The sequence below is a fragment of the Taeniopygia guttata genome, chromosome 29, assembly GCF_048771995.1.
Source record: "Taeniopygia guttata chromosome 29, bTaeGut7.mat, whole genome shotgun sequence".
Taxonomy (NCBI): Eukaryota; Metazoa; Chordata; class Aves; order Passeriformes; family Estrildidae; genus Taeniopygia; species Taeniopygia guttata.
Window position 1 is genome coordinate 5,432,355 of NC_133054.1, and position 10,011 is coordinate 5,442,365.

Sequence of the window (10,011 nt, forward strand, 5' to 3'; positions counted from 1 at the left end):
ACCGGGGTTGTGGCGGGGCCGGAGCGGCCCGGGAGTGACCCGTGGCGGGAGGACGTGTCCGGTTAGTGCGGGAGATGCGGTTTGGAGCGACGGGGACGCGGCCGCTGCCGTGATGGAGGCTGCCCACGCGTACATGATGGACGCGTCCATCATGGCTGCCCCAATCAATCATGGCGGTCTCCACATCCATCATGGCGGCACCACACACACCCCCCCCCCGCCCCCCAAAAGGATTATATTAAATTATTCTATTACTTTTAATAATTTTCATTTATAATTACTTAAGTTGTTTTAATTATTAATGGCGGGGGTGTTGTTGTTCAGGAGCTGCAGGAAGAAAAACACAATAATGTTAAATAGTAGTATAAATAAACGGAGTTTTTAATAAATTCAATAAGGAAATAAAGCAGCGACCCTTGGGAGCAGCGCCTGGAGAGGGGAAAGGAGTGGGAAACGTTGGAATGTTCTGGAAAATGACCCCAATTTGTGCTTTGCACCGCTGAAGGACAATTATTGCTCGCTTAATTTATAACAAATAATAATAATAGATAACAAACAAATTATTATTTATTAATAATAAATAATAATAAATAATAAAGCAGATAACACACAATATTGTAGTTTAATAAAGCAAATATAAGCAACTTTCCATTAATAATCATGCAATAAAGAAATTAAATCATAACAAAGGATACATTTTGAGGAATAAAAATACCACAAGAAACATAGCAACGTTATAACCAATAAACACACACTATCCGGAGCTAGTAAATAACAAGTATCTAATTTTATCTAGCAATATTAATAGTTTAATGAAGAGAAATAATTTTTAATAATTAATTACACCCCACTCCCTCAATGACCCCACTTCGCTCCTGGCCCCACCTCGCGGAAGTCCGCGTTTCCCGCCCTCTCTTCCCATTGGCTGTCTCCCAGCATCTCTCTACCTCCATTGGTTCATCTGCACGTCAGTCAACATCTTCCCACCTCTATTCCCCGATAAGCCAATCACCGGCGGGTGCGGCCGGCAGCGCTGACCAATGGCGAGCGGCAGATCTGGGCGGGGCGGCGGGGGATTCGCGGCGCTGATTGGTGAGAGCGGCGGGAGAGGCGGGGCGGCGCGGGGGGTGCCAAGATGGCGGCGGAGCCGGTGGAGCTGAACAAGCTGAAGGTGCCGCTGGGAGCGGGAACGGAGCTGGGAAAACCGCGGGGGAACAGCACGGACAGAGCCCGGCAACCGCCACAGCCCGCGGGGGGAGCGCGGGGACAGCGGCTGGGACGGAGGGAGCGCGCGGGGGAACGGCGGGAAACGGGCCGGAAACTCGGAGGGGTCCTGAGGGGGCTCGGGGGGTCTGAGGGGTCCTGAGGGGACTCTGAGGGAGCTATGAGCGATCTCTGAGGGTCTGAGGGGCTTCTGAGAGGGCTCGGAGGGGTCCTGAGGGGTCCCTGAGGGTCTGAGGTGGCCCTGGGAGGGATCTCTGAGAGACCCCTGAGGGGTCTCTGAGGGGGCTCTGGGGGTCTTGAGGGGGTTCTGAGGGTCTGGGAGGGTCCTGAGGGGGCTCTGAGAGTCTGAGGGGGCTTTGAGGGTCTGAGGGAGCTCTGAAGGGGCCTTGTGGGGGGAATCTGAGGGACCCTGAGGGGGCTCTGGGGGGGCTTTGAGGGTTTGATGGAGCTCTGAAGGGCCTTGGGGGGGTCTGAGGGGTCCCGAGGGAGCTCTGGGGAACGCTGAGGGGGCTGTGAGGGGTCCTAAGGGAGCCCTGAGTGTTTGAGGGGGCGCTGAGAGGGCTCTGAGGGTGTTCTGAGGGGTCCTGAAAGGGCTCTGTGGGGTTCTGAGAGGGCCCTCAGGGAAGCGGGAATGGAACCGGGACCGAGGGGAGCGGGGCAGGGCTGAGGGGGCACCGGGGGCAGCGGGGCTAGGGGAGCCCGCGGGGGAACCGGGACCGGAGGGGCCGGGAGGGAACCGGGGCTGAGGGGGGAACCGGGGCCGGGAGGGAACCGGGGCTGAGGGGGGAACCGGGACCGGAGGGGCCGGGAGGGAACCGGGAGCAGGGCGGAACCGGGGCTGAGGGGAAGCCGGGACTCATCCCGGATTCCCTCTCATTCTCATTGCCAGGTTCTTCCCGCTCATTCCCGAATTCCCTTTCATTTCCGTTCCTGATTTTCCCTTTCATTCCTGGGTTTTCCCCGCTCATTCCCAAATTCCTTTCTCATTCCCATTCCCAAATTCCGCTCTCATTCCTGAATTCTCTCTCATTCCCGAATTCCTCTCCCATTCCCATTCCCGGTTTTTCCCCTCTCATTCCCAAATTTCCCCTTTCATTCCCATTCCTGAATTTCCTCTCTCATTCCCATTCCCAAATTCTTCTCCCATTCCCATTCCTGAATTGCGTCTCATTCCTGAATTCCCTCTCATTTCCATTCCCGGATTCCTTCTCATTCCTGAATTTCCTCTCTCATTCCCATTCCCGAATTTCCCCTCTCATTCCCGAATTTCCCCTCTCCTTCCTGAATTTCCCCTCTCATTCCCATTCCCGGCTTTTCCCCTCTCATTCCCATTCCCGGCTTTTCCCCTCTCATTCCCGGCTTTTCCCCTCTCATTCCCAAATTTCCCCTCTCATTCCCATTCCCAAATTCCCTCTCTTTCCCATTCCCAGATTCCCCTCTCATTCCCGGGTTTTTTCAGCTCATTCCCAAATTCCTCTCTCATTCCCATTCCTGGGTTTTCCCTTCTCATTCCCAGGTTTTTCCCACTCCCATTCCCGGTTTTTCCCATTCCCGGTTTCCCCCCCTCATTCCCGGTTTTCCCAAATTCCCAGCTGGCGGAGCTGAAGCAGGAGTGCCTGGCGCGGGGACTGGAGGCCAAAGGCAACAAGCAGGACCTGATCCATCGGCTCCAGGCCTACCTGGAGGAGCACGGTGGGAGCTCCAGAATTCCCAAAATTCCCCCCAGCTCCTCCAAACCCCTCCTTTTCCCGGGAATTTTCCCTCTCCGACCTTTCCCTGCTTTTCTCTGCAGCCGAGGAGGAGCCCAACGAGGAGGACGTGCTGGGGGAGGAGATCGAGGTGGGGACTTTTGGGATCATCCCAATTTTCCGGGGGGTTTGGGATGGGGATGAGGTGGATTCCCACTCCAGGTGGAATTTTAGGTTTTCCCATCTTTTTTTTGGGGTTTAAATCCGCTGGATTTGGTGCCCAGGATGCTTCGGATCTCCAGAATTTGAGATTTTGGGATCCGAGGTTTTGGGTTTGATGCCGCCCTGGGATGGGGAAATGGCGGCAAAAAAGGGGAATTTGGGGATTTTTGGGATGGAATTCCTGGAACAGAATTCTCACAAAATTCCCCATCCCTGGAATTATCCCAGACCAGGCTGGAGCTCCTTGGGATGGGGGAGAGCCAGGAAAAAAGGGGGATTTTGGGATGGAATTCCTGCCTGGAACAGAATTCCCACAGAATTTCCCATCCCTGGAATTATCCCAGACCAGGCTGGAAGCCCCTGGGATGGGGGAATTTTGGGAAAAAAGGGGAATTTTGATATTTTTTGGGATTTTGGGAAGAAATCCCACCTGGAAAAGGAATTTTCTGCCAAGAAAACCTTGGGAATTGATTTTTCCCACTGGACAGGAGATGGAAATTGGGGATTTTCCTGATTTTTCCATGGAATATTTGGGATGGGAGCATAACACTGGAATTATTCCCGGCTCCTCGTGCATCCCAAAATTCCTGGAGCTTGGGAAAATTGGGAATTGGGAATCCACGTGCAGAAATCTGGGAATTTGGGGCTGGATTTGGGAATTTTCCTTGGGAATGGCCACGGGCTGGGGGGGATTTTGTGGATTTTCCATGGATTTCCCATGGATTTTAGGAGTTTCCGATGAATTTTCTTTGGATTTTCTGTGGATTTACCATGGATTTTATGGATTTCTGGTAGATTTTATGGATTTTCCGTAGATCTTTATGGATTTCCCATGGATTCCATGGATTTCCCATAGGTTTCCCATGGATTTGATGGATTTCCCATGGATTTTTGTGGACTTTCCTGGGATTTTATGAATTTTCTGAAAAATTCCCATGGATTTCCCTGGATTTCCCATGGATTTCTCTGGATTTTATAGATTTCCCATGGATTTGATGGATTTTCCATGGTTTTCCCTGGATTTGATGGATTTTCCATGGATTTCCCTGGGTTTTCTCATGGATCTGATGGATTTCCCATGGATTTTTGTGGATTTTCCATGGATTTGATGGGATTCCCATGGATTTTCATGGATTTGATGGATTTCCCATGGATTTGGTGAATTTTCCGTGGATTTCCCAATGGATTTTCCATGGATATTCCATGGATTTCCATGGGTTTTCCCGGATTTCAGGAGGAGGAGCCCAAGGCGCCGGAGCCGCCCGGGAAGGTGGAGGAGGCGCCGCTGAAATCACCAGACGTGTGAGAATTCCCGGGAAAAGCTCAGGAACGGGGCCGGGCTCCTGGGATTGGGAATTCCCTGGGGTTGGAATTCCCTGGATTTGGGAATCCGTGGATTTGGGATTCCCTGGATTTGGAATTCCGGGATTTGGGTTTCCCTGGATTTGGGATTCTGGGATTTGGAATTCCTTAGGATTTGGGATTCTGTGGGATTTGGGATTCCTGGATTTGGAATTCTGTGGGATTTCGTATTCCATGGGATTTGGGATTCCGGGATTTGGGATTCCTGGGGTTGGAATTCCTGGATTTCAGATTCTATGGATTTGGGGTTCTTGGATTTGAGAATTCCTGGATTTGGAATCCCTGGGGTTGGGAATCCCTGGATTTGGGATTCTTTGGGATTTGGGATTCCCTGGATTTGGGATTCCTGGGGTTGGGATTCTGGGATTTGGGAATTCCTGGGATTTGGGAATTCCTGGGATTTGGAATTTTGGGATTTGGAATTCCCTGGATTTGGGATTTCCTGGGATTTGGAATTCCCAACATTCCCAACCCTTTGGAATTCTTTCCCCACAATTCCAGGCGCTTTTCCCACCCTAAAAATTCCTGAATCCCAGAGAAATTCCCAAATCCCAGGGAAATCCCCAAATTCCAAAGAAATTCCCAAATCCTTGGGAAAGGGGTGGATCCCAAATTCTCCCGGAGCTTCCCTGAACTTTTCCCATTTTTCCCAAATCTTTTCCAGGATCCAGGAGAAGAAGGTGGTGAAGATCTCCTCGGACATCTCCCAGATGGAGGTAAAAAAAATTGGGGATTTTTGGGGGATTTTTTGGATTTTGGGGGGATTTTTCTGGATTTTTTTAGGAATTTTGGGGATTTTGTTTATTGTTTTGGATTTTTTTTTGTGTGTGTGAATTTTTCTGGAATTGTGGGGAATTTTTGGGGGGATTTTTTTAGGGAATTTTTGGGGATTCTTTTGGGGGATATTTTTGGGGATTTTTCTTGGACTTTTGGGGATTTTTAGGGGAATTTTCAGGAAATCTGGGGAATTTTTTTTTTTTTATCTTTCAGGATTTTTGGGGTTTTTTTAGAATTTTTTATGGATTTTGGGTTTTTGGGGGGATTTTGTATTATTTTTATGGATTTTAATGGGATTTTTTTGATTTTAATGGGATTTTTAGGGATTCTTTGGGGTTTTGGGGATTTTTTGGGATGTTAATGGGATGTTAATTGGATTTTTTTTTGGATTTTGGGTGATTTTTTGGAATTTGTTGGGATTTTAATGGGATTTGGGATTTTTTGGGATGTTAACGGGAATTTTTGGGATTTGTTGGGATTTTGGGACTTGCCAGCGGATGCAGAAACGAGCCGAGCGCTTCAACGTCCCTGTCAGCCTGGAGAGCAAAAAGGCGGCGAGGGCGGCGCGGTGAGCCCGGAATTCCGGGGGGAAATCGGAAATTCTGGGGGAAATTTGGGGATTTTAGGGGGAAAATTGGGAATTCCGGGGGGAAAATTGGGAGTTTTGGCAAGAAAATTGGGAATTTTGGGGAAAACGTGGGGATTACGGGGGAAAATTCCAGGGAAAATCAGGAATTCTGGGGGGAAATTTGGGAATTTTGGGGGACATTTGTGAATTTTGGATTCTGGGGGCAATTTGGGGGAAAAATTGGGAATTCTGAGGGAAATTTGGGAATTCGGGGGGGGGAATTTGGGAATTACGTGTGTAAATTCAGAGGGAAATTTGGGAATTCTTAGGGGAGTTTGGGAATTTTGGGGGGGATATTTGGGAATTCTGAGGGAATTCCGTCCCTAATTCCCAAAATTCCCGCCCTAATTCCCGTTTTCTTCCTTCCTGCAGCTTCGGCCTGGCCACAATTCCCACGAAAGGTGAGGAGCTGGATTTGGGAATTCTGGGAATTTTGGGAATTCCTGGCATTTCAAATCCCCTTTCCCGAATTTCTGGGAGTGGAAAATTCAGGAATTTGGGCAATTCCTGACGGGAATTTTCTCCTTCCCAGGGCTCGCGGCTGACTCCAAACCCACGGTGAGGGAATTCGGGAATTCCCAGGAATTTGGGGGAATTTGGGTGGAATTCTGGGAGGAAATTTGGGAATTCTGGGAGGAAATTGGGAATTCTGGGAGGAATTCCAGGGGAATTTGGGACCATTCCGGACATTCCCATTCCCAACATTCCCGATCCCATTTTCTGGAAAAGCCTCCGGAATTTTGGGAACTTCCCCCTTTGGAAGCGGATCCCAAATCCCAAAAAATCCCCAAAATTCCCAAATTTCCTCTCCCAGCTGAACCTGGAGAAGCTGAAGGAAAGGGCCCAGAGGTTCGGCCTCAACGTCTCCTCCCTCTCCAGGAAGGTGAGAGCCGGAATTTCGGGAATTTTGGTGATTTCGGGAATTTTGGGAATTTGGGGGTTTTTGGGAATTGGTTTTTTTTTTGAATTTGGGTTTTTGGGAATTGGGGTTTTTTGGGGTTTTGGGGAATTTGGGGAATTTTGGGGTTGAATTTGGGGAATTTTGGTTTCTTCGGGAATTTTGGGGTTTGGGGAATTTTGGGGTTTTTTGGGGAATTTGGGAATTCTGGGAGGAAATTTGGGAATTCTGGGAGGAAATTGGGAATTCTGGGAGGAATTCCAGGGGAATTTGGGACCATTCCGGACATTCCCATTCCCAACATTCCCGATCCCATTTGGGAATTCTGGGGGAGTATCTGAGGGGAATTTTGGAATTCTGTGGGAGAAATTGGGAATTCAGGGGGAAATTCTGGGGAAATTTGGGAATTTGGGGCAATTCCCAATCCCAACGTTCCGAACATTCCTGAAATTCCCAACATTCCCAGAGCGAGGAGGACGAGAAGCTGAAGAAGAGGAAGGAACGGTTCGGGATCGTCACCGGGGCCGGAGCTGCGGACGACTCCGAGGTGGGACCGGAATTCCGGGATTTGGGGCAGGAATTCCCTGGATTTGGGGCAGGAATTCCCAGGAATTGGGCCCGTTTTTCAAGGAATTTTAGGGCTCTTTTTCCATTAATTTCAGGACTGTTATCCCAGGATTTTGGGGCCATTTTCCCAGGAATTCTGGGGATGTTTTCCCTGGAATTCGGGGTCAATTTTCCCAGGACTTTTTGAGCCACTTTTCCAGGAATTTCAGGACTGTTTTCCCCGGAATTTTGGGGCTGTTTTCCCAGGGATTTGGGGCCATTTTTTCCCAGGAATTTGGGGTTTGGAATTCCCTGTGTTTTGGGCCTCATTTCCTTGGAAACCCCCCCCCAAATCCCGGGATTTTCCTGCCCTTTTGGATCGGGAATTTCCCCATTCCCACCCTCCTCCCTTTCCCAGGATTCTCCCCGCGGATTTCTGGGATTTTCCCAATTTTTGGCCTTTCCCAAATCCAGGCAAAGAAGCGGAAAAGGGCGGAAAGGTTCGGGATCGTCTGAGCTGCTCCGGAGCCGCCTCAGGTCAGGATCCGCTGTTCCCGACTTTCCATGGAATTCCCAATTTTCCATGGAATTCCCAACCCTCATCCAGGGAATTCCCCTTTTCCCTCATTCCCGATTTTCCATGGAATTTGGGGATGTTTTTCCAGGGATTTTGGGGTTCTTTTTCCAGGGATTTTGGGGATGTTTTTCCAGGGATTTTGGGGATGTTTTTCCAGGGATTTGGGGGTTCTTTTTCCAGGGCTTTGGGGGCAATTTTCCAGAGATTTTGGGTCTCCTTTTCCAGGGATTTTAGGGCTCTTCTCCCTGGAATTTGGGGTCAGTTTTCCCAGGGATTTGGGACCATTTTCCCAGGGATTTGAGGGGATTTATGGAACAACTCCCACGGGGAATCCCGGCATCCCAATCCCGTGGGATTTTTGGGAATGTCCCGTGGAATCCAAGCAGCAATTCCAGGGATTTCTTGGATTTCCAGGTGGGCATTGCCTGAACCCTTCCCCTGTTGAAGACTTGAGCTGCCAGGATTTGCAATTCCCGGCGGGAATTTCGGGAATTCAGGGCCATTCCCGGAATTCCAGGGCCACTCCCAGCCTGAGATATTCTATTTTTTTGGGAATTTTCCTTTCCCACCCCTCGGGAACCTCAGAAACTCTGGGAATTTTCTGGGATGCTCCTTCCCATCCCGGAAATCCTCAGGATCCGGGCGCATCCCTGGGGCTCCTCCCCCTTTTTTTTCCCCGTTTTTTTCCCGGGTTTTGTATTCCCGGTTTTTTCTATTTTCCCGGTTTTTCCCTCGGAAGGGTCGGGTGCTGCCCCTCGTCCCGCATTTCCCAATAAAACATTTCCCTTTTCCAAGGAAATCCCGTTTTTTTTTTCCCCAGGGGTTTGGATTTGGGGCTGGAATTGTGGGAAAAACCTCTGGAATTCCGGCAATTCCCTCCTTTCCTGGGTCAATCTGAGGTTTCCCAGGAATTCCTGGTGTTAAATCCCAATTTTCCTGCTGTTATCCAGATTTTCCTGAGATTTGCCAGGAATTCCTGGTGTTAAATCCACATTTTCTTGAGATTTTCCAGGAATTCCTGGTGTTAAATCCCGATTTTCCTGAGGTTTCCCAGGAATTCCTGGTGTTAAATCCACATTTTCCGAAGCTTTTCCAGGAATTCCTGCAGTTTTCCTGCTGTTATCCAGATTTCCCAGGAATTCCTGGGGTTAAATCTGGATTTTCCTGAGCTTTTCCAGGAATTCCTGTCCCTCACTGTCCAGGGCGGGTGGATCGAGGCCAAGTCGTGCTCACCGTGCCCATCGCGTTAATTAATGGCGTTAATGAATGGCGTTAATTAACGGCGTTAATGAGTGGTGCTCATTAGTGCCCTGCCGCCCTGGGTGGCCCCAGATGTCCGGGGCAGGGGGAGCGGGGAACCGGGAATGGGAACCGGGAATGGGAACCGGGAATGGGAACTGGGAATGGGAAATGGGAACCGGGAATGGGAACTGGGAATGGGAAATGGGAAAAGGGAACCGGGAACAGGAACCGGGAATGGGAAAAGGGGAACTGGGAATGGGAAACAGGAACGGGAAACGAGAACGGGAACCGGGAATGGGAACCGGGAATGGGAACCGGGAATGGGGAACGGGAATGGGAACTGGGAATGGGAACTGGGAATGGGAAATGGGAACCGGGAATGGGGAACGGGAATGGGAAAAGGGGAACCAGGAATGGGGAACGGGGAATGGGAAATGGGAATGGGAAAAGGGGAACGGGGAATGGGAACGGGAAAAGGAAAAATGGGAAAAGGGAATGAGAACTGGGAACCGGGAATGGGGAGCAGGGAAACAGGAACTGGGAATGGGAAAAGGGGAATGGAAAGGGGAAACGGGGAATGGGAACCAGGAATGAGAACGGTAATGGGAACCATGGGGAACAGGAATGGGGAACAGGAAAAGGGTAAATGGGCGACAGGGAAAGGGGAGCAGGAATAGGAATGTGGAATGGGGAACAGGGAATGGGAAAAGGGGAACAGGAACAGCAACGGGAATGAGAGAGCAGGGCCAGGAACGGGACTGGGAATTGGGAAAGGGGAACGGGAAAAGGGGAAATGGGAACTGGGAATGGGAACGGGAGTGGGAATGGGGCCAGGGCAGCGGAAGAA

General features: G+C 50.1%; 1 protein-coding gene across 3 annotated transcripts; it reads left to right on the forward strand.

Annotated features, from left to right (window-relative positions):
* Positions 1–1,031: 1,031 nt before the first annotated feature.
* SARNP (SAP domain containing ribonucleoprotein) lies at positions 1,032–8,721 on the forward strand. 3 transcript variants are annotated; one of them, NM_001245735.1, is given in 12 exon segments: positions 1,124–1,171; positions 2,817–2,916; positions 3,017–3,063; positions 4,369–4,436; positions 5,161–5,212; positions 5,768–5,841; positions 6,274–6,302; positions 6,434–6,459; positions 6,716–6,784; positions 7,266–7,346; positions 7,820–7,882; positions 8,337–8,711. In NM_001245735.1, coding segments are annotated over 11 exon segments (624 nt in total). In that variant the 5' UTR covers positions 1,124–1,135; the 3' UTR covers positions 7,862–7,882; positions 8,337–8,711.
* The last annotated feature ends 1,290 nt before the right edge of the window (positions 8,722–10,011 follow it).